The sequence below is a fragment of the Strongylocentrotus purpuratus genome, unplaced genomic scaffold (assembly GCF_000002235.5).
Source record: "Strongylocentrotus purpuratus isolate Spur 01 unplaced genomic scaffold, Spur_5.0 spur5_scaffold_14, whole genome shotgun sequence".
NCBI lineage: Eukaryota > Metazoa > Echinodermata > Echinoidea > Camarodonta > Strongylocentrotidae > Strongylocentrotus > Strongylocentrotus purpuratus.
Window position 1 is genome coordinate 34,842,052 of NW_022145599.1, and position 25,710 is coordinate 34,867,761.

The following is a 25,710-nucleotide window of genomic DNA, read 5'->3' on the forward strand; positions in this document are numbered from 1 at the left end:
ATAAAATATGAATTGAAATAGATCCATCGAAATGTATCAAAATCATGGGAAAAGTCTTATTATGGTAATCATGGGGAGGGTTATTTTTTAAGCTGACCAAGTTTTAACGGTCTAATCTATATAAATTGATCAAATTTTTCAATGATTGGAGTACTCTCCAAGTACTCTACCACAAAACTGTTCATTCATTGAAATGTAAGAAAATAACAAAAAAAACGAGAGGAAAGTTGTGTACACAGATGCTCTTTAGCAATACGAAGTTTCTAATGTCCGAAATAAAAAATGAAGGAATCAATAATAGAGCAAAGTATTGTTACCTTTTCTTTTTCCAAAACAGAATAATTCGGTAAAAGTGTTCAATTCAAATCAATTAAATACTGGTATTATGTTGACAATTACCCCCCCCCCCGAAATTTACCGACACCCTTTTCATTAAAGGGGAAGTCTACGCTTAATTATCTTCGGGGTAATTGTCCTAGGGGGTAATTTTTCGGGGGTAATTGTTCTTGGGGTGGGGGGGGGGGGGGTCATTGTCCCGCTGGTAATTGTCAGGGGGTAATTATCCGAGAACCAATTGAACTTATTACAAAGGTTGGATTACCTATTAAGATTGGTGAAACCAAGTAATGGATAATTAAATGGACCGCCTACATTATACTCAATAGGGTCATCTTTGTGTCACTACACCCCCCCCCTCATCATGATAAATCGATTAAACTGCATTTTGGCCATTGATTTGGGGGAGTTGTTGGCATTTTGGAAAGAAAAACAAATTGCTTGAGAGTTGAGTATTCATTTTCGTTCAAACGGAGTGAATAACGCAAAAGCTTTGATTTACCCGATTGATCGGTCATGCAGTCGAGGAATTGTTTGTCCAACTATTTCTAGAGTGTTAGCGTTACATAGCTACTACAGCAATGTAAAAATGTACGCTCTTTGTACTAAAATCTCACTATTATGATGGCTGCAAACGGTTTTCTTATTGATTCAACAACCAAAAGTTGTGGTGATGATTTTTGTTTTTTGTTTGTCTGTTTGTTTGTTATGGTGTGTGTTTACCTGACTGCTAAGAAAACATTTTTTTGCTTGTAAGTAAGTAATCGGGACCGACGGCGTCAAGTCCCATTAGGCCTCTCTACGTGACTTGCTAATGCTTTACCAAAGGGAACTTGCTCATTGACTTGGCTTCGGACCTCGGACCTCCCGGTTACGAGACCACTGCTCTACCACTTAGTCATCACACCTCCACGAGGTGAGATATTGAAGATAACAAGTAGATATTGATAAACGATGAATTAAATAGCACTGTGATATAATAACAATGACAAGTATACTAGCTGTATAATATAGTTAAGAAAGACTTACATTGGGAAGAGGCATGGTGCACCACGAGCATCAGACTTCCAAATACAAGACAGGCAAGGTACCAAGAACGATTCATCATCATTTGGAGTGTTGTGACAACATTTGATTTAAGCCCAGAGAGACTGAAGGTTTATATAGACATACCGCCTGCTTACATATTTATGAAATTCCCTTGATAAAATTTCTCCCTCAAAATACTCTCAGAACACTAGAATTTGAAATTCTGGTTATTATGACGTGTGGCTTATAAGCGGTGGATAACAATGACCGGAAATGAATGTGGTAGTTTAAAGGCATAATCCAGACCCTTACAATGAAGGTACAAGTCATAATTAAAATTATAAAAATATTCGCTAAAGATGGTCACTTTTAATGATTGTGGACAATGGCAGCACTTCACAATAATCAAAGGCACGGGCACATTGACAACCCTACCCCCTCCGAAAAAATCGAATCAAATTAAAAGGAGAGAAAGGAGAGAAAATGAAAGGCTATGTGTGGGCGTGTGGGTCGGAGGACGATAAAAGAAGATGATAGAACCCCTTTTACAACCTCCCCTTAGCGGTTGTGTCAGTGAGACCGATGCACCCCTTGATATTAGTGTCCCCTCTATACTAACATTGACATGAAAACAAACACTGCTCATTTGACGTTTACTCGAACATATAGACATGCATACTTTTTTTAAATCTTATAGCAAGTTGGAAATGGCATGCTGTAGGGGAAAAGGTCTGAGAGACATGATCGCAAACACTTTCAAGAAATCAGCTTTAAGGCTTAATATGGGCAATTCCACTACCCTATCGTATCGTTTATAGAAATCAGTTTATGATTATGTAATAATGTCATTGTCATGTTTAAACATTCCAATATTTGGCACAGGCTATTGAAATTGCCAGAGTTCGATTTTTTAAAGTCTTTGTGATCGTTTTTAAGCTTTACATGTTTATTCACTAGTAAGTATCCCGTTGTTGTGGTCGTTGTTTTATACTCCATGAGCCTAGCTTTTGAAGTTACATGTATATGTATTACATTATCTTACAATGCCGATGCAGTTTATGTACAGTTCCAGCGGACGATAAAATTGGGGCTAAATGTACAATAGTTGGACACGAAAATACCTTTAACATTATTCTGTCATCAGGAGATCAATCTTTAATCCAAGGAAATGAGTATCTCGTTGTCCGGATGTTCCTTGTGAATTTTGGAGCAGCTGTATGTTCCGATATTTAAGAAAATGTTATTTTCTCATGCTTGTACAAGTTTCCTTTTATTGTCGATTTAACCTGCACTATTACTCATTTACATAAATGACGAAATTTCTCTTCATTTATCTTTCTCTTTCCAACTCTCTTCATATGTTATCATTAATTCTTTATTGCAACCAAAACCTAAGGTTGGATTCTAAATACAAATCTTAAATCTAAAATCTAAGATCTTTTGAGGTCCTATTTCGCTTCCTTTCTGACTCCCTATCTCTTTCTACTTTATTAAACACCAATCTTTTCCCTCTCTTCTGCTCACTAAATTTTCTCCTCTTCCTATAGAGCCAAACAAAAACTCTCAATTTCTTGCAAAATCGCTTTCAGTAACCTCATCTCTCTGTCATTTTATTTGGATATATCATAATGCTTCCAAGTTTCAAGTTTATTTGTTTCACATTTCACAAACAAGAATTCACATAATTGACAATATTAGAACATGCTATGAAATATACTAAAAGTGTCACATTATATAATTACTTCTTTGAAAAGACGTCGAAAATAATTGTAATGAAAAGAAGGTTATACAGGGTGAAATGTGAGGAACCTATTGAAAAGCTCAACTTGTAGATTATAGGTTCCCGTAAACAAAACTAACATTTGAATGAAGTGGTTGTAACGGTGAAGGACGTAACAATATTGATAGATGGGCAAGAAGGCCTTGACATGAGATGATATACAACGTGAACAAGCAAAAATAGCAAAAAAAAAGCAAATACAGGAAACAAATTAATTTGTTACCAATTTGTTACCTCGATATAAAACGTAATTTTGATTAAATAAATTTATCTTGGTTAAAATGAAGGCGATATTGGTATAGAGGATATAATAATACAATCATATTAAAAAACATACTTCACACCTCAATGATATCATGTCTAGAATAATTTTTTAAATTTTGTTGAAATATATGCAAAAGATTAAAATAACAATACATTCCAACTCCAAGCTCTACGATGGAATATCGTGCAATCCGCATACCTCCCTAGTTTATATCGTGAAATATCAAAACAAAAGAATTTGATTCAAACAAAAAATCCCCAAACTGAATGAATCTATTCATTAAGAGGACACTTTTTTTTTTGGTCTCGAAATTTTAAAATTTGACATTTTGCTCCGTTGGGGGGGGGGGGGGGGGGGATAAGGTCATTATTTTAGGCATAACAAAATTTAAAAAAAACACAAGGGGGGGGGGGGGTTGCTCTAAAATACACATATACAAAAAACTGAAGGGGGGGGGGGGGTAACCTGTACAGTAAGCAAATATTAACCGACTACGAAGGTAATGGTATAGAGATATCGACTGCTACGACTGTGATGGCAGCGGAATCAACTTTCCCTTGAGCGTATAAAAACAGCCAGTCCTCTCTCGTAGCAGTCGATATCTCTATACCATTACCTTCGTAGTCGGTTAATATTTGCTTACTGTACAGAAGTACTATCACACCCCTAACTCACAGCTCAAGTGATGGTCAATCTATCATTGATCATGTGACCTCGTTTAGACCAATCAGATTGCAAGATTCTTAGTATTGGGGATATAATAAAGAATAATAATAAGAAGAAAACTTATAATAAAAAGTGACCATTTGTAATGCGCCATGTCGGTCAAAATGGCACATACGTCTATCAAGTTTATTTTTAACATACTTCATGACATAATTTTGCAATAATGTAATTGAAACATCACTTTTAACATTAAAGCAAGGTAACATACGCTTAATACATATACAAGTATATTGTTGTTTATAGCCAATACAATGTATATTATAGTAATGAAAGAAACTTTTTTTTAAGGGTAGGTTTTATGACTATCTGTTTCTGTAAGGATGTCGCAAGCACATAACTGTGATACAGGAGCAATCCAGGGAGACAACTCCCAGAGAGATTCGCCTCTCACTCCTGTCGTACTTTGGGCATCTCTAAATGTCACTTCTACCTAAAGAACTAGTGTTGCGTCACCGTTAGTTGTCACATTGCGTTTACTTTGTATGGCGGGTTTGACTTCACGTAATGTCACGTCTGATATTAATCAGGATTTAAGAACTAGGTTTGATGACTAGTTCATAATTATCATGATACGAAAAAAGAGGGGGTAAATACACGTTGGATGCTGAAACATTTGAGTTGGGCATTTCTGATATGAATGAGTCCCAGTATTCAGTTTTATATGCTTGTTGCACAAGAGGCGTCATTAGTGACGTACAGGCGCGTACACATGGGGGGGGGGGGGGGGGGGTTAACCTTTTGGTATTTTTGTGTTAACCTCCCCCCCCCATCCCTCCTACCCCCCCCCTTTGATTTTTTTTGTTTTTTGTTTTTTGTTGTTAATTATTTAAAAAAAAAAAAAAAAAAAAAAATTATTCCCATGGCTGACCCCCCAACGGAGCCAAATGTCAAATTTTCAAATTTCGAGACCAAAAAAAAAGAGCAAAAAACGTGTCCTCTTACACCCCCCCCGCTGTTGTTGTTGTTGTTGTTGGGTTTTAAGGCTGTTCGATCTGAACAAAAATTATTTCCGCCTACAAGCTATACTATTCTTCGAATTATTCATCTATGATGATTAGATGGCGCTGTTTTTTTTTCTTTGGCTCAAATATTGATTCAGTCATTTCAGTGTTACATTTTTCATCAATATTGCTCCTCGAATGGTCGCCACTGAGTTTCACAGCTTCTTTTCGTTGGTTGTAACCGTTAAATCGATGGTGCGGGCAATAGTTTAGGTATCGACCGTGAACAGGGTGCGAGTATTAATAAAGGTTAACTGTGCAGTGCTAAACTATACTTTTCCCTTCCTTCCTCCTCAAGAGACATAGAAGGCGAACATGAAATGATATAAATACTAAATAAAAATTAGCGTATAGGCCTATATATATATATATAATAAAAGAATAAATAAATACAGTTGGCTCTTTACATCACTTTGGAAAAGCTATTATAACTCAACAGCTACAATGAGTGATATCTACCTGTCGCTTTTATAAAAACCACCAGAGCGTGCAGATGATCTTCTTTCCCAATAAATTATGTTCACTTCTATATATCATTATACAGAAGATAAAATGGGTTGTATATTATGCGACAAAGTTTGTATATTTTGCAGCTCTATACTATACATTTTGTTATCCTTTTCTATTGCTATATGTAAAACCATAGGATACATGTATGATTTACAAGTACCGTAGACTAGGTCAGAGACGTGGGCTCTTGGAGCAGCATAATGAAAATCCACGCTTTCGAATTGTTGTGTTGGAGGAAGATGTTGAGGATATCCTGGAAGGCTCATAAATCAAATGATTTTGTCAAGAACCGAATTGGAGCAAAGGTCATCATATGCCAGAACATAGATAAGAACAAGTTGCAGTATTTCGGACACGTTTCTAAGAAAGAAGGTGACAACCTGGAGAAGTATATTACCCAAGGTCATGTTGAGGGTCGACGACAACGTGGTAGGCCAAAAGTTTGATGGGCTGACGGAATAAAAGAGTTTACTGGCATGAACAATACGGTCACAAATGGTCAGTCATGACTCGTAGGACGACGACGAGACTAGGTTGAGCAATATAACCTTTTAAAGGGCAATCCAACCTTTTAGCTTTATAATAAGTTGATATGTATACAAGCAGAAAATTAAGAGATACAGAAATGGTGAAAGCTTGAGATAAATCGGACCAATAAAAAGGAAGTTATGAATGTTTGAAATATGAGACGACTAAAGCTATGCAAAGCTCAAATTGGCAATTTGGTCAGTGGATTGTAATGTAGTCACTGGCAACTCTCCCATATGTCATGTACAAACATATGATTAATTTCTTTTTTTCTCAAAAGTGCCTTCTCCCTTCGAGCACTACTCAATTATTTGTATGCAAGGCATATTTGTATAGGTCCTCTAAAAAGAAAATACACGGCTGAGTCATACCTGTGTGTTGGAACACATGGCAAAGTTGTCCAATCCTTCATCTCAGTAATATAAGCAATTCTTATTTTTATTCGATTTTGTTTAAACTTTCACCATTCAGAAAAAATGGTATAAAAAAAAAATACAACGTAAAAACCAAAAACTTTTGCAATTTGGAAAGAGAAGCAAGTTTAATGTCAAGAAATGTTATGCAAATTACACAAAATTCAGTGATCGGTGAGTCTTGATCGAGTCATTTTGTGGCATGAAACTCTTAGGAATCCGAACCACTAGTGAATTTTGCGAAAACACATACGCACGACAGGTTCTGGTTTTACAATTTTGAGTTCAGATTATGATGTATGAAATCACTTTTCAACAAATCTCTCAGAGAAAGATATCATTGGAATGTACAGGTACATGATGATCTGCAATATTAGTTAGAACAATCCCCAGAGATCTAGCGGGAAAAGAAAACATGGATTTTACGTCAGACTTGCTGTGGCTAATGTCTTCTCATGACTAGGCTGCACATGTATTTACAATTTTACAATTCTTATCATATTATTTGGTTGTGAGCACTGTCCTTTGTGACTTTATTTCTAATTGTATTGAAATGTTTTAATATGCCTTATATGTATAAATACATTATTATTTCCAATGTACTTTTGAAATGATGTTAGTGTAGCATTGTTTTTTGTTGTGATTGGCTGATCCAGTTAATTTTATAATTTTTATGAAACTGAGAGTTACTCTAGAAAGGCAAATGATTTTTTATTATCAGTGTTCAAGATGATGTTATTTCAAATTCATCATTTTATTATCACGCCGCATTGAGCTTGACCTTACCCCCCAGAATGATCTGTTAATTGTATTACATTATATACTTTAAAGTGCATTCTGAATGCCTTTTTCTCTTTTGTAACAGGAAGCTTTCCTTAAATGTTTTTGTTTTAATGTTGTTATTTACAGTACTAGTAATTGTAGGTGCTTTAGAATCAGAAAGATGACATCTTATTTGGAGATAGAAGGGCATTAACCCATTGTAAAAAGAATATGAGTTGATACCCTCCTTGCTCTAAACAGGAGAATTATTTTGCCTCTTTGTTGAAATGAAAATAATATTATGCAAATTGTCTTGTGTCACATCTTTTTCTGATGGAGAAAGTTGATTTTGCCAATTCATCTGATTTATGCAAATAAACTAATCGTAGACTGTTTTACATGACATGATAGAGCTGCGTGTAAATCTTTAAACCTCATAACTGTTCTGCTTTAATTTACAAACAAAGGAAACATTGGAATAAAATCCCTAAAATGAAAGATTTTATCTATTTGCATTGTTGTTGAACTAGATACCAGTTTTGATATTAGTTTTGATAATCATTTCATGTAAAAGAGGCATTAAACTTAGTACAAAAGAAGATATTTCAACTGTTCTAGGTTCATAAAATGCACTAAACAACATTAAATGTTCTAAGGTATCCAAGTGGTGAAAGTACTGAAAAGAACGCCAAATTCAGTGATAATCATGTATTTTTCATTTGACTTTTTAAGCACTAAAAGAGCATTCTGTACTCGTAGAAAGGCCCATTTCATCTCTGTTAGACACGTTGCCGTGTCTTGCCCAACAAAGCAACTTTCAAAGTATCGTACCCAAAATACACCAATCCCAGTTTATACGATCAATGAGCAATAGTTTGCTATCAAGGACACCCTCTCGGGCTGGAGAAAGAAAGAGAGCGAGAGAGAGAGAGAGAATGGAGGGGTGACGGGGGCTGGATAAAGAAAGAGTGGAGGGAGGGAGACAATACGCACACGCACACACAGGGCCCTACATTGGTTGTGTGTCTCTGTATCTCCCCATCACTCTCACTCTCACACTCAAACACACGCACCCGCCCATACTCACACACACGCACACACGCACATGCGGACACTGACACACACACGCGCTCTCTCTTTTCATCCTTTCTTCCTAGCCTGTATCCCTCTAGTACAGTGTGAATGCAATAAATAAATCAGCTCCCTCCTAGCCCTTACCATTCTCTTTTATTTCGATTCTGTATCACTTATTTTCCCGCTTCCCTCTCTGTCTATACAACTCATTTTGCTCTCTCGTTTACACGCGCACCCACACGCAACTACACAGTTCATATTTATCCACTCCACTTTACAGTTAAGCCCGTCACACACTACACATTGTCCTGCGATCCGATTTGTGTAGAAAGTGTGGTTAGATATGATGGAAATCTAAACAACCATGCACTATCCTCCTGATTTAGGGTCTAAATAAAAGAATAGTAACAGTCGGAATCTTGGTGCATTTCACTCTTCTAGTCACAATATAAGCCGAATCGGCTTCATAAATCGTAAATTTCAGAAAATTTGATTTTTTATCAAATGACTAAGTGAAGATTTCACATGTTTAAATGTTAATATAAAACGATATCATGATTCTTTTCAAAATCGAATCGTAGTCAGATCTTGTATTGTGCGCCGGGCTTTTATACTTAAATTATAACCATGATTCGAATTGACAACGATTGACACTTTGAGAGAGAAATTGGAAATAGACATAAATATCTCAACTTTGGATTCTTCTTCATTGAGGACCCGAAATGACATTTTAATAGTAATTTCAAATTTGCTGAAAAACCCAATTAGCTGCAAATCGCGAGTTACGTCACAACATTCGCAAGATAAGCAATATGATAATTTTTAACATTTACTTATTTATTCATACTTGCACAGCTGTCATAAAGTGCAGTCCTGTAACATAAAACTTATAAAAACTCATAAAAATTTATAAAGAAATATATTACACTTATGTGAACATCATCCCAAAAATAGATGCACTTTGATTTTGTAACTTAGCTTGCTATAACGATATAAAAAACGTATGAATGTGAAAACTTTTACAGCATCGTTCTATTTTGTTCGTACTTCTACTATATCATACTTACCCACAACTGCTTTATTGTACAACCAGGCGCGTACGCAGACGGGGGGGGGGGAGGGGGGGGGGGGATTACTCCCCTCAATTAAAAAAAAAATGTGTGGGTATCGCAGGATATAACCCATAACTCCTCACTTTTTCAAGTGTAAAAAAAGAAAAAAAAAGAAAAAAAAATTGTGCTTAAGGATGAGAAAAAAACTGACCTCGACCCCCCGGCCCCCCCCCCCCCACTGAACGAAATATCGATCGGCATAATTTTCCAATTTTCGGGACAAAAAAATATGTGCTCTTAAGACCCCTCCCGCTTATTCAACGGCCGACAGAGTCGTTGCGAAATTTTTGGTCAAAAACTGGACTCCAAAAAAAAAAAAGTGCTCTTACCCCCCCCCCCCCCCCCCGCTTATTCAGCGGCCGGCTGAGTCTTTGCGAAACTTTCGGCGCGATTTTCAAATTTTAACCCCCCCCCCCCTTTGAAAAAAAAATCCTGCGTACGCTACTGTGTACAACCCATGCTAGATATAAGCTGTAAAATAAGTAATTTTTAAAAGAGTCGTTTGAAAAATTGTAAGAAATAAATAGGAAATAGGTCTTCTTCTAGTTTCTAATATGTTTATACACTTCTGAAGTATACAATAATATTAAACTTAAATATGATGATATCAGTGATTAAATACGTACCGGAACATCTGATTTAAAACACGATTGCAGCTACTTTTGAAAAACTAACTCAGGGGCGATTTCAATGGCTTGTTGTATTAACGTCAGAAGTAAACAATTAAGAAATAAATATTTCAGAGGCAAACATTCAAAGGAAAATATGTTAGAAGAAAAATTGTCAGCGGAAAATTGTCAGAGGTAAAAATGTCAGATGTAAAAGTGTCAGAGTTAAAAACTTCAGAGTTTATAATGTCAGAGGTAAAAATATAAAAACAAAAGCATGTTACAGGTTAAATATTGGTAATGGTTGTATGTTAGGCTTTTTGAGAAAGAATAACGGAGGATTCTCTACAGTAATTATTTCAGCGCTGCTTTAATTTTGTCTTTTTTTAACTTTTACATATAGCTCCGTTTAGTCTCATTTGGCAACGCCCCCTATCGTCAGAGCCAGCAGCCTGATACGTTAGCCAATGGACTTTTACAACAAAAAATTCGTTAAAAATTCATTTTTTGTTTAAACGAAAAGCACATCCACTCCGACGTACGTTATCACTAGCTCTTTCATTGGAACCCTCATGTCTCATTGACTTTTGAAAGTTCACCGACCGTAATTTCGCAAGCTCGCCATTGCCTATATAACACATGTACAACAAGTCGAACTTTGGACTCAATTTACCACGCGATTGTAAGGTTATAAGTCAAGCACACGAAGGATAAGAAGCATGAATTACCATAGATCAGTTCTGATTTGTTCATTATGTCCATTTCATCCATCCCCCACCTTAATTTTTCCATTTAGTAGAGGCAAGCATTTTGCCGAGGTAAGCAAAAACATGAATATTCATGAACGGTCAGACAATACAGCCTTTTAGTACGTAACGTATAGTGGGCCGTATCGCTCTTGGAAGTGTAAAATGGCCGCCGCGCGTGCGAGCCCACTTCAAGCGTTATCACGGGCGGGAATAGGCGATGATCCGTAAAGGAGGTAGAGGTCAGTGGTTTGTGCTAGCAATGTTCCAGCGAGCGAAAATGAGACAACCGGAGCAATAGATTTACCTTTCGGCCCAAAATTAAGATTTTTTTGCCCGATTATTGCCGAGGGGAGACGGGGGCTACTTCCGTAAAGTCCGTATTAAAAGCCTCTTACACGCACAAACAAAAAAATAGTTATCGGCCCAAAACTCCTCCTCCGCATCACTTGGGGAGGAGGAGGGGCACGTTTCTCTGGTGCCCCCTGAATCCACCACTGGCATTTCTGATCGATTTGGATTACCAAATTTGAGTTTAAATAAACCTATTTTGTTGACAGATTTTACTCTTATTTAAGATATCACGACTTTGACAGATTGTCATTTCTTGAGCAATAAGCTAAATGTAATTAGTACCAACATTGTAAAACCCAACGGTGAGAGTTATGTATTAAAAATTCATTCATGCACCTATGGCAACATAATTGTATGGAACACTGTTGGAATTATTCTTCACAAGACAGCAAACAAACGGTATACATGAATTAAATCTATTAATTTGGCGATGATTTTTTCCAAAATGCACGAAGCGGGACTACTCCATTGGTATAAGATCTGTGGATATTTGGGGTCATTATTACCATTACGAACTGGTCTGTTTTGCGGAGTTGGTTAGAATTAAATACATCTTTTTCCCTCAAAGAAATACATAACACAGAAACCATGAAGTTCCCTGTTTAAGAATTAATTATACAATTATTCTGTAAAAGTCATCTGGTGGGCATCACAATCTGTCGGGTTTTCGATTTTTTTCCGACGACGCAAGTACACAACGGCCAGGACGATGATTACGACAACAACGAGAACGATCGTCGATATCACCAGCGGTATCCACACATCAGGCTTGACAGGAGATTCTATAGAAAGAGAGTAAAGAATTAACATATATTGTTAAAAGATATAGCACAAGTTTGAATAAATAGCTGCATTAAGTATTTAATTCAACGCCTGGGTGAAGAGTGACAAATATAGACCAATTTCTTGCCAAAGGACATTAGTGACGTGGCGGGACTCGAACCGCGGACCTTGTGATCGACAGTCCGGCGACGTATCCACTCATCCACAATCACAATCACACGGTGAACATTTATTCGATTTCCATTCTTCACCATGAGAGTAGACATTTCCAACATTATTACAAGGCAGCAGTGAGTTCGAATTAGAGGGACCCATGTACGAGATTGGTGGTCCAGATATGTATTTACAAAACAAATCATTTTACGCAGTGGCAGGTTATTTGTCTGTTTTTCTTTTGAAGAGGGAGAGTGGAGCACAAGCGCTCCGTGCCAAGTATTACAAACAGTCTGACATACGTTAAGTCTCACATCAAAAAGTGTGTCACCCCCTTGTAATGTTCTTGAGCACATTCATGTACCAGGTCTCAGAAGACACTTCAAAATGTGGTTATTAAGGGGGGGGGGGGGGTGGGGTTGTCAGTTATATTCCTAATTGCGCCCTCAGGTGACCTGCCTGTGCTGATTTTACGTACCATCAGGTTTGTCTACGGTACTGCACTTCTCTTCAGAGATCGTGGTAGACGTGCAACCGATGAGTGATGAGTTATCAGGAAGTCCTGAGAGTTCAAAGCCACGATCATGCTCCGTTTGGTAGTCGCTGTCCATGTCGAATCTAACACAGATATAGAAGGCACTGCCACAAGCAACAGCAGGGTCTGCACTGCCGAAATCAACAGCGAACGCCGGTATCTCGCCTTTCACGTACTGCTGTGACCTCTGCGTATCATCTAGAATCTGTTCTTTATAGTCATATCTGAGGAGTATATATATTTTACTAAACCTGGGTGGAAAGAGGCAAATGTAGAGTAACAATGTCTTACCAACTAACATTTGTTCCGCGGCGTGATTTTAAACGCGAACAGTCTGGTGACGTATTAACTATATAATGTCTTGTATTCGCTTTTCACATTTCAAGGAACTAAGTTCTTGAGAACTTTTCGAATTTGTTGAGGTTCTATATTTTATAAAAAAACCTTTTCCGTCATTCTTGGTCGCTGCCGGGTAAGTTTGATGATTTTAGGCATACAGTTAACTCTCATTGGGCATTGCTATCTCATATGAGTTTAATTTTTCCAATAACAGACAAACTTTGAAGTATTAATGTTGTCGGCATATCTTACCTCTTGCCAGTGTTAGTCTCATCAAGGGCTACCCAGGCACTAAGTTTCCACAGATTTATCCCTGTAACATTTGTAGTGTGCTGGCTTTCATGGATGGTGATCAAGACTCGAAGGTGGAATTGGTCTCCACGTGCCATGACAAACGGTGACACTCTCCTCACCCTTACATCTTGGATAAATAGGATGGAAGATGAGAGAGAAAGAGAGAGAGAGAAGGAATAATGACGTAGTGATTTAAGGAGGTTATGCGATACTTGGCTATCAAAAGAATAGGCAAGTAAAAAGTGCACTGCGTGCCGTTTTCCAAAAATAAACCATTCGGAATTGGAAATAAAATAGGCCTACATGTTAATATCATATAATTATGTATGTTAATTATACGTAAATATAAGCATGGTATATGTAGAAGGGGAATGCAAGAACCTCCAATTTCCCAAAGCCCCCCCCCAAAAAAAAAAAAAAAATCTTCTGGAACCGCTCTTGATATTTTTGTTTAAAGGTACAAGTTTTATCGTGTCACATAACAAAATAGGAAAACCATTACGCCACCCGTCAATTCTTATTCGGGAGGCGATGTAGTATTTATTTTATATACCTTACTTAAGAAATCCAGCCATCTGCTTGGTCGAAATTGGAGTCGTGATTTTAGCCATTCCCGTAAAGATAAGAAAAATGCCAAAACCGATTAATAGTCCCAGAGTGAGATCCCTCAAACTTCCAGTTACAACAAAATTTTTTTTTTTTTGCTGCGATCCCCATTGATTTACGTGTTAAAATGTTTTATGAGCGAGCGCAGACACCATAAAGTGCTTTTTGTCTGCGATTCCCAACTGATCGAAAATTTCAGTCCTTTTTCCGGCAAAGATAAACAGACAGTGTCTCGGATTTTCCGAGATGTTTTAACCAATCTTTACTCAATAAAAGGATAAGGTAAGAATTCTTCGTAGATTTTTGTTTCAATTTGGCATATATAAGACATATCGACTGCTTTAATATTCGAGGTCTGGCTGATTTTATATGCTCTCGGGAACTCACGCAGACCCTGCCATGACCCATCGGCGTCGGCGCAACAAAAACTGGAAGTTCACATTCGGGCGATAAACTTACGCCCCCCACCCACTGTCAACATTAATATACATCTCTAGTTTAGAGTCAGGAGGCGAAATATTTCATTCCCTCATAATAATGTGTTACCTTGCCTAGATTACATTTGCCCCGGGCGCCGTTCGACAAATTGGTCTTTGAATTTTCGTGCGATATTTTGGGCATCGTAGGACCAGGGAGACATGCCCTGGTAGGACGCTACCGGCTACGATGTTTGTGTTTACATTATCTACGAGCATCGTGCCACTTTTCGTATTAGCCCTCGGAGGCAGGCCGGGGCAAACTCGTACAGAGGCTGCATGCTCGGAGAATGTAGGGAAGTCGTGAAAGTTCAGTGCAGTTACCGTGCAGTCTCCGCAGCCTCCGCACGGAAATCGTAAGGAGCCCGTGCAGAAGTTGCGGGGATAAGGCGCGGTGACCGCGCAGCCGCCCTGCCGTTTTGAACCCTTTTTTTGCCCCCATGTTCACCGAAAATCGTGCGTTTGCTAAACGATCAGCGCCAGGCCTCCGCGCGATGCCCGTGCGGGATTATGCATTCCACCTACGACATGTCTACGGGCTACGAAATAACGAATCAAAATTGTAGAGGTCGCGGAGCCGTGAATCCGTGAGAAAATCTCACGGTCGCCTCCTGCCTCCACACGGAGGCCGCAAGGGAAAAGGGTTACGGGCAGGATACTCAGTAGTCTAATCGCAGGCCAAATGTAAACTAGGCTTAAAAACTTCAGGATATATCTTACGATATGGGCAGGATAGACAGCATTCGCCTTCAAGTCTCACAGGCCTGTTGCAATCAGGATCGGGGCATTCCTTTGTAGTACACGCAGCTGTTCCGTTGTTACAAGTACATTGTGTGCACGGATCTCGTTGCCAGACATCTTCGTGCAAATGTTTTCCTCCCGTATCCACACAAGGATATATGTGTCGGCCTAAAACAGTTAGAGTATAATGACATCGTTAGCTATTTCCTACCGGGTCAATAAACTATAGTTTTTGAGAGAGAGAGAGAGGGGAGGGGGGGGGGGATCCAGACCGGAAGTTAAGGACAGAACTCAGAAAGCAAGGACGAGGGTTGATCGGAGTACAGTCTAGACTGATTCCGATGCATATTTCAATAGAGCCTTTTTTTAAATCGAATCTAATCTTCTGAAGGTGAAAAAAAATCGACATATTTTATAAATGATAATGGTAAAACACAAACATGGAAGATTATATATAAAAACAATGGTATATTGGGATATCATACAAGCCAGATAAAAGGTCTCATTGCGAATGAACCCTTGTTGCGCTCATTAACAATGTATGGCGTAACTCCGGGGTGACATACCCACCAATCATATGGGGGGGGGGGAGAAAAAACGGGGAGGGGATGTGGAAATATGAGAAGGGGATGTTAGAACACATTGAACTAGAAGCGGCTCTAGGGAGCGGGGTGAGCCTTTGGGGCTTAAGCCCCCTCCCCCAAAAGTGTAGAAAATAAGTGCAAGAATCTCATGCCTCCACCACAGTAGGCTATCCCCTCCCCCAAATTATGAGGTCGAACGGCTAATGCCCATACATAATCATTGATTGTATATAACTAACTAAATATCTAAAAACATTGGTGTTCTTTGTAAATTACGTATATTTCTGCCTGAAAAAGTATTGTTGATGTTGTATAATTGTTTAATTTTGCCTTACTTACATTACTGTAATATCACCTTGGTCGGTGTGGGAACAACTAAATTAGAACCTCTCTATAAACTTCAAAAGAAAGCTTTAAGAATATGTACAAATTCCTATTATCAAACTCATTCACGTCCCCTGTTTTTTCGCCTAAGAACACTCGATATTTATGATATACATACAATTAAAAGTACCATTATGATGTATGATGTTTATAATAATTATATACCTAAAAGAGTTTGTCAAATGTTTATCCTTAATAAATCAGTTCATTCATATAATACTCGTTCCTGTATCAAATATCATTATAATAAAGGTCTCTACCCAGTTAATGCTTTACTCTTTTAGACATAATGGTCCCCGTATTTGGAACGATTTAACTGATAAGCCAACAGTATGCACAACTATATCATCCTTTAAAGTTCTATTGAAGAGACAGTAATGGTCTCTTCTTATTTCCCTTAACTCTTTCTTTTAACTCGTTCTACCTTGCAATGTACCATGCTTGTGTGTGTGTGTATGGTGTGTGTGTGTTCATCGGTGTGTATCTATAATGTGTAGTATCTTATTTATATATCGTTATTGTCGTAGTAACGTGTACAACCATGTAATCTCGTTATTTATTATTTATGTCAGGGGACTATTATACATACAAGTTTTTCAAACTTCCTTTTTAGTCTCCAGTTTCTTAATTCAAAAATTGTCAGATTATGATTGTTTCATGTTACTTGTGTATATATATTATGTTAAGGTTTTATGATTGAAATAAATGAACTGATCTGAACTGAACTAATCAATGTTAACATTGTTAGGTCCGACCATTTTACCCATCCGATAAACCTTGTGTCCCCCACCCCTTCCCTGTAAGTCGCCCTTTACCCGGGCCCCCATAGTTTGGCCTACTTCCTACCATTACATAATGAAGTGCAGCCAATCATCGGTGCAGAGCTGGCTGGGTTACTGCTTATATAAAAATATAAAGATAGACGAGTAGGAATGAAGATGTTAGACAAGAGCGCCAGGGAAATAAGGATTTTGTTGTGCCAATCCCCTCCCGATAAACTTGGAAACCCCAAATTTGTTACAAAGTAATAGTTGAAGAGTCCCGGAATCAGGCAAAATATAGCAGATTTAAGTGAATTCAATACTGCTTCCGGGGCTATTCAGCCCACCCAATAATCTGTGTACCCCCCTCCCCGTCGTTCCCTGCTAGTCGCCCCTTCAACTTTAGCCCCCATAGCTAGGCCTACTTCTTACCAGTACATAGTGAAGTGCAGCCAATCAACGGTGTAGACCTTATGGGGAAACTTCTAAAATGGAAAGGAAGACCATCGTATGTTACTGCATTTCTTCCACGTTTCAGCTCAACACAGACGTTGGCCTCGCCGCAGTTTAAAGACGGAGCAACGAAGGTATACACGACGTCCAGGAAGATGAGTTTTTTATTTTTTTTTATGTACCTCTGCGATGCCTGATCAACATTGAGAACTTGCTCGGTGAAACCTATCCTGGTGTGACTGAGAATGACCAAAGTGAATGCAAAATGAACAATTCACATACTGACTAGTATTACTGGTATATGACCTGGTTGTATGCATCCACTGGCTTGATTTGAGCGGGGATCACAGTGATTAACTTTGAATTTCCCATCCCAGGCTCAGGTAACGCCGAACCATCCGACAATTAACAAATAATCAAATAAATAAACGAATAATAATTAATATGTAAATGAATAGATAGATAAATAGATGAATAAATAGATGAATTAACTAATGATTTAATCAATAATGAAAGTTATTAACGAATTCAATAAATAAACTAACTAAAAAATACACTTCTCTAGCAAATGCAATGATAATAACGCGACAAGAATGGCCTTCATTCCCGAGTTTCTGTACTGACAACGCGATTCAAATCGGGTTTTATTAATACAAATAAAACTAGACATATAATACTTGTTTGAAACAAGTATAGGTGGGCTGGTCAACTAAAATTCGAGACAAAATAGAGCATAAATAAGCGAGATACTGCTTTAAAATTCTTAAAAAACAATACCATGTAGATTCATGACGTGAACGAAATTCACCTTCTATAGGCATAACACGCAATTTAAAAACTTTCTTATATGTGCCCTTTAATCGAAATTTTCACTCTGATGACGTCATCAAAATGAAAAATGGTGATTGTTGAGCTTGTAGAAATTTATCTTAACTACAACATATCGAAATTTGGAAGAAAATTGATCAATATTTACAGAGGTACAATCAATTTCCCATAAATATGCTGATGTCATAATATGCAAATTCCTATTTTTAGGTCGAAGGCCATTATGATAATGTCTAAATATTTTTAATAGCCAAATGAGACATTAAATCATATTTCCGACTCATTCTCTATCAAAATATGAAAAAAGATTGGGGGTCCAGTTCCATCCCAAAGAGCTATAATAGAATTTCTATAGGCATGTTTTTGCCCATATATGCTATGTATTACAAGAGCTCGCGCGCACGGACATTTATCTTGAATGGACGCTCATCTTGTTATGAATGGTCATAAAGAGATAAACATTATATCAAATTGTTCGAAAGAATATGAGAAATATCATAATAGAAAAAAAAATAGCGATTCTTTGTTGTGTAATGGTGTTATGCGTGTAAACGCGCCCGCATGCGCGTGTGCGCGATTTTTTATAAAATGCTTAAAATGACCTGAAACGTATGCAAAATAAATTTGTGACGATTTTGAGCATTTACAAATTTTGCGCGCGCACTGACGCACGGACATACGCGCACGCGCGCGTTTTTTGACCTGAAATTGACCGGACTGATATTGACCTTGATCATGATAAATATGATTGAAAAATCACTTTTGGTTATGATATGATCAAGAGTTTATTTTCAGAAAACTTCACAAAATGGCGCCTAGATCACGTCATCAGTCAAGGTCAAGGTTGAAAACTTTGCTGTGCTTTGTTCATATGCCTATACATATTATGTGTGACAAATTTTAAGACATTTGATTTTGCCATTTTCAAATTATTTTGAACACAAAAAAGTGGGTCGAAATAAGAAAAATAAATAAATAATAATAAATAAAGGCGATTTTAACAAAAATATAAGGTGGTCTGTATTAGATACAGCCCACCTGAAAAGTATGATACATGATTGTAGTCCAAAGAGTAAAGATAACATGTTTACAATATAGAATGATGAATAACATATATAAATAAACGTAAATATTAAACATCTACAAAACAGATCGTAGAATAAAGGCCTACGTACAAAACTGGGGAATATCGAATACGAATATTAATAGAAATACAAATAATAATAATAATAATAATAATAATAATAATAATAATAATAATAATAATAATAATAATAATAATAATAATAATAATAATAATAACAATGATAATAATAATAATAATAAAAAAAAATAAATAATAATAACAATAATTATACTAGACATTTGTAATGCGCCTTGTCTGTCAAAATTAATACTCCTGGTGCAGTTGTGAGAAAATTGCATGATTGAAGGGCATACGTCTATTAATTAATTCAAGAAGGTAGGCAAGATACACATAAGTTTAAGTTTAACTTACTTCGGGACTAAATTTTGCAATAATATAATAAAAAATTGATTTGAATATGTAAGATAACATACGCTTAAGTTATGAATTGAAACACATGGGAGATACTGTTGTAAAAAGCAAAACAAAAAGTACATTACGGTAATAAAAGAAACGTTTTTTTTTTAGCGCAGGTTATGACTCTTCATCTATGTTTTTTATAAGGAGGTCGTATTCACATACCTGTGAGTAGTGTTTACAGGAGCAATCCAGGCAGACAGCTCCCAGAGAGATTCGCCTCTCAGTCCTGACGTGTCTCGGGCATTTATAAATTTGACTTCTACCGCAAGAACTATTGTTGCGTCAGCGTTATTCGTCACATTGCGTTGACTTTGAATGGTAGGGCTGACATTAAGCACTGCCAGGTCTGATATGAATCAAGATTTAAGAAATAGACTTGATGACTAGTCATAATATCATAAACAAAAAAAAAAGAGGGGGAAAGAAGGGGGGGGGGTGAATAAACGTTGGATGCTGAAACATTTGATTTCTCGTGTCTGATATAACATATACGCAGCACTTCGGGAAAAAAAGATGACGTAATCTTGAAAAAGAGAGGCCAACAAAGTTAAGAGAAGATAGCAGAAAATTAGGGGAGAAAGGGGGGTTAGAGAGTATCACAAAGGGAAATAGCGATAATTTCGTATTCCCCCCCCCCCGGATCAACCTGGAAACCCCAAATTTGTAAGACAGTAAAAGTTGAATAGGCCGGTTTCAGGCAAACTAGCAAATTTAAATCAATTAAAAATCCTGCTGCCATTTTGGAGTTTGTTGTATGTATTGTAGTAGTGAATTTACGACACAGTCCTACAAAGGTGTGGTCATATGAGAGGGCGGGTGGGAGTGGGGGGGGGGGGGGACTCTCAGAAGACTTACTGTACGGACAGGTAAAGCAGCATCTTCCTGGCAGTTTAAGGGGTTCAACGCAGAATGCCGGTTGACAAGGTTCAATTACGCATGTTGTAGTGCTGTTATCACACGAACAGGTTGTGCATTCGTCAACGTGCCACACTTCGGAGTGAAGATACGACACTCCACGATAAAAACAAGGTAAAGGGGGATCGCCGGATGAGAGGCTGACTGAAAATGCTGATGGAAAATAAAATATGAATTGAAATAGATCCATCGAAATGTATCAAAATCATGGGAAAAGTCTTATTATGGTAATCATGGGGAGGGTTATTTTTTAAGCTGACCAAGTTTTAACGGTCTAATCTATATAAATTGATCAAATTTTTCAATGATTGGAGTACTCTCCAAGTACTCTACCACAAAAATGTTCATTCATTGAAATGTAAGAAAATAACAAGAAAAACGAGAGGAAAGTTGTGTACACAGATGCTCTTTAGCAATACGAAGTTTCTAATGTCCGAAATAAAAAATGAAGGAATCAATAATAGAGCAAAGTATTGTTACCTTTTCTTTTTCCAAAACAGAATAATTCGGTAAAAGTGTTCAATTCAAATCAATTAAATACTGGTATTATGTTGACAATTACCCCCCCCCCCGAAATTTACCGACACCCTTTTCATTAAAGGGGAAGTCTACGCTTAATTATCTTCGGGGTAATTGTCCTAGGGGGTAATTTTTCGGGGGTAATTGTTCTTGGGGGTGGGGGGGGGGGGGTCATTGTCCCGCTGGTAATTGTCAGGGGGTAATTATCCGAGAACCAATTGAACTTATTACAAAGGTTGGATTACCTATTAAGATTGGTGAAACCAAGTAATGGATAATTAAATGGACCGCCTACATTATACTCAATAGGGTCATCTTTGTGTCACTACACCCCCCCCCCTCATCATGATAAATCGATTAAACTGCATTTTGGCCATTGATTTGGGGGAGTTGTTGGCATTTTGGAAAGAAAAACAAATTGCTTGAGAGTTGAGTATTCATTTTCGTTCAAACGGAGTGAATAACGCAAAAGCTTTGATTTACCCGATTGATCGGTCATGCAGTCGAGGAATTGTTTGTCCAACTATTTCTAGAGTGTTAGCGTTACATAGCTACTACAGCAATGTAAAAATGTACGCTCTTTGTACTAAAATCTCACTATTATGATGGCTGCAAACGGTTTTCTTATAGTTTGTTAATATCCCATTGATTCAACAACCAAAAGTTGTGGTAATGATTTGTTTTTTGTTTTGTTTGTCTGTTTGTTTGTTATGGTGTGTGTTTACCTGACTGCTAAGAAAACATTTTTTTGCTTGTAAGTAAGTAATCGGGACCGACGGCGTCAAGTCCCATTAGGCCTCTCTACGTGACTTGCTAATGCTTTACCAAAGGGAACTTGCTCATTGACTTGGCTTCGGACCTCGGACCTCCCGGTTACGAGACCACTGCTCTACCACTTAGTCATCACACCTCCACGAGGTGAGATATTGAAGATAACAAGTAGATATTGATAAACGATGAATTAAATAGCACTGTGATATAATAACAATGACAAGTATACTAGCTGTATAATATAGTTAAGAAAGACTTACATTGGGAAGAGGCATGGTGCACCACGAGCATCAGACTTCCAAATACAAGACAGGCAAGGTACCAAGAACGATTCATCATCATTTGGAGTGTTGTGACAACATTTGATTTAAGCCCAGAGAGACTGAAGGTTTATATAGACATACCGCCTGCTTACATATTTATGAAATTCCCTTGATAAAATTTCTCCCTCAAAATACTCTCAGAACACTAGAATTTGAAATTCTGGTTATTATGACGTGTGGTTTATAAGCGGTGGAAAACAATGACCGGAAATGAATATGGTAGTTTAAAGGCATAATCCAGACGTAAAAACCCTTACAATGAAGGTACAAGTCATAATTAAAATTATAAAAATATCCGCTAAAGATGGTCACTTTTAATGATTGTGGACAATGGCAGCACTTCACAATAATCAAAGGCCCGGGCACATTGACAACCCTACCCCCTCCGAAAAAATCGAATCAAATTAAAAGGAGAGAAAGGAGAGAAAATGAAAGGCTATGTGTGGGCGTGTGGGTCGGAGGACGATAAAAGAAGATGATAGAACCCCTTTTACAACCTCCCCTTAGCGGTTGTGTCAGTGAGACCGATGCACCCCTTGATATTAGTGTCCCCTCTATACTAACATTGACATGAAAACAAACACTGCTCATTTGACGTTTACTCGAACATATAGACATTCATATTTTTTTAAATCTTATAGCAAGTTGGAAATGGCATGCTGTAGGGGAAAAGGCCTGAGAGACATGATCGCAAACACTTTCAAGAAATCAGCTTTAGGGCTTAATATGGGCAATTTCACTACCCTATCGTATCGTGTATAGAAACCAGTTATGATTATGTAATAATGTCATTGTCATGTTTAAACATTCCAATATTTGGCACAGGCTATTGAAATTGCCAGAGTTCGATTTTTTAAAGTCTTTGTGATCGTTTTTAAGCTTTACATGTTTATTCACTAGTAAGTATCCCGTTGTTGTGGTCGTTGTTTTATACTCCATGAGCCTAGCTTTTGAAGTTACATGTATATGTATTACATTATCTTACAATGCCGATGCAGTTTATGTACAGTTCCAGCGGACGATAAAATTGGCGCTAAATGTACAATAGTTGCCCACGAAAATACCTTTAACATTATTCTGTCATCAGGAGATCAATCTTTATTCCAAGGAAATGAGTATCTCGTTGTCCGGATGTTCCTTGTGAATTTTGGAGCAGCTGTATGTTCCGATATTTAAGAAAATGTTATTTTCTCATGCTTGTACAAGTTTCCTTTTATTGTCGATTTAACCTGCACTATTACTCATTTACATAAATGACGAAATTTCTCTTCATTTATCTTTCTCTTTCCAACTCTCTTCATCTGTTATCATTAATTCTTTATTGCAACCAAAACCTAAGGTTGGATTCTAAATACAAATCTTAAATCTAAAATCTAAGATCTTTTGAGGTCATATTGTGCTTCCTTTCTGACTCCCTATCTCTTTCTACTTTATTAAGCACCAATCTTTTCCCTCTCTTCTGCTCACTAAATTTTCTCCTCTTCCTATAGAGCCAAACAAAAACTCTCAATTTCTTGCAAAATCGCTTTCAGTAACCTCATCTCTCTGTCATTTTATTTGGATATATCATAATGCTTCCAAGTTTCAAGTTTATTTGTTTCACATTTCACAAACAAGAATTCACATAATTGACAATATTAGAACATACTATGAAATATACTAAAAGTGTCACATTATATAATTACTTCTTTGAAAAGACGTCGAAATTATTTGTAATGAAAAGAAGGTTATACAGGGTGAAATGTGAGGAACCTATTGAAAAGCTCAACTTGTAGATTATAGGTTCCCGTAAACAAAACTAACATTTGAATGAAGTGGTTGTAACGGTGAAGGACGTAACAATATTGATAGATGGGCAAGAAGGCCTTGACATGAGATGATATACAACGTGAACAAGCAAAAATAGCAAAAAAAAAAGCAAATACAGGAAACAAATTAATTTGTTACCAATTTGTTACCTCGATATAAAACGTAATTTTGATTAAATAAATTTATCTTGGTTAAAATGAAGGCGATATTGGTATAGAGGATATAATAATACAATCATATTAAAAAACATACTTCACACCTCAATGATATCATGTCTAGAATAATTTTTTTAATTTTGTTGAAATATATGCAAAAGATTAAAATAACAATACATTCAAACTCCAAGCTCTACGATGGAATATCGTGCAATCCGCATACCTCCCTAGTTTATATCGTGAAATATCAAAACAAAAGAATATGATTCAAACAAAAAATCCCCAAACTGAATGAATCTATTCATTAAGAGGACACTTTTTTTTTTGGTCTCGAAATTTTAAAATTTGACATTTTGCTCTGTTGGGGGGGGGGGGGGATAAGGTCATTATTTTAGGCATAACAAAATTTAAAAAAAACACAAGGGGGGGGGGGTTGCTCTAAAATACACATATACAAAAAACTGAAGGGGGGGGGGGGTAACCTGTACAGTAAGCAAATATTAACCGACTACGAAGGTAATGGTATAGAGATATCGACTGCTACGACTGTGATGGCAGCGGAATCAACTTTCCCTTGAGCGTATAAAAACAGCCAGTCCTCTCTCGTAGCAGTCGATATCTCTATACCATTACCTTCGTAGTCGGTTAATATTTGCTTACTGTACAGAAGTACTATCACACCCCTAACTCACAGCTCAAGTGATGGTCAATCTATCATTGATCATGTGACCTCGTTTAGACCAATCAGATTGCAAGATTCTTAGTATTGGGGATATAATAAAGAATAATAATAAGAAGAAAACTTATAATAAAAAGTGACCATTTGTAATGCGCCATGTCGGTCAAAATGGCACATACGTCTATCAAGTTTATTTTTAACATACTTCATGACATAATTTTGCAATAATGTAATTGAAACATCACTTTTAACATTAAAGCAAGGTAACATACGCTTAATACATATACAAGTATATTGTTGTTTATAGCCAATACAATGTATATTATAGTAATGAAAGAAACTTTTTTTTAAGGGTAGGTTTTATGACTATCTGTTTCTGTAAGGATGTCGCAAGCACATAACTGTGATACAGGAGCAATCCAGGGAGACAACTCCCAGAGAGATTCGCCTCTCACTCCTGTCGTACTTTGGGCATCTCTAAATGTCACTTCTACCTAAAGAACTAGTGTTGCGTCACCGTTAGTTGTCACATTGCGTTTACTTTGTATGGCGGGTTTGACTTCACGTAATGTCACGTCTGATATTAATCAGGATTTAAGAACTAGGTTTGATGACTAGTTCATAATTATCATGATACGAAAAAAGAGGGGGTGAATACACGTTGGATGCTGAAACATTTGAGTTGGGCATTTCTGATATGAATGAGTCCCAGTATTCAGTTTTATATGCTTGTTGCACAAGAGGCGTCATTAGTGACGTACAGGCGCGTACACATGGGGGGGGGGGGGGGGTTAACCTTTTGGTATTTTTGT

General features: G+C 37.2%; 1 protein-coding gene and 1 long non-coding RNA gene across 2 annotated transcripts; both read right to left on the minus strand.

Annotated features, from left to right (window-relative positions):
• Positions 1 to 11,198: 11,198 nt before the first annotated feature.
• On the minus strand, positions 11,199 to 15,334 carry LOC105436750. Its single transcript, XM_030985060.1, has 4 exons — positions 15,151 to 15,334; positions 13,307 to 13,475; positions 12,659 to 12,939; positions 11,199 to 12,026 (listed from the first exon to the last, which is right to left on the minus strand). The coding sequence occupies exons 2-4, from the start codon at positions 13,441 to 13,443 to the stop codon at positions 11,866 to 11,868; spliced, it is 579 nt and encodes a 192-aa protein (XP_030840920.1). The 5' UTR covers positions 13,444 to 13,475; positions 15,151 to 15,334; the 3' UTR covers positions 11,199 to 11,865.
• Positions 15,335 to 17,523: 2,189 nt separating this feature from the next.
• Positions 17,524 to 19,945, minus strand: LOC115923766. The gene is made up of 2 exons (XR_004064076.1): positions 19,890 to 19,945; positions 17,524 to 17,592 (listed from the first exon to the last, which is right to left on the minus strand). It is a non-coding gene; the product is annotated as an uncharacterized LOC115923766 (long non-coding RNA).
• Between the last annotated feature and the right edge of the window lie 5,765 nt (positions 19,946 to 25,710).

Bases quoted from the DNA above. Each gene is read 5' to 3' on its own strand.
- LOC105436750 (XM_030985060.1), bottom strand. From the start codon at position 13,443: ATGGCACGTGGAGACCAATTCCACCTTCGAGTCTTGATCACCATCCAT. The intron at 12,940-13,306 runs GTAAGATATGCC...TATACTCCTCAG, and splicing joins GAGACTAACACTGGCAAGAG to ATATGACTATAAAGAACAGA. The intron at 12,027-12,658 runs GTACGTAAAATC...CTCTTTCTATAG, and splicing joins TACCGTAGACAAACCTGATG to AATCTCCTGTCAAGCCTGAT.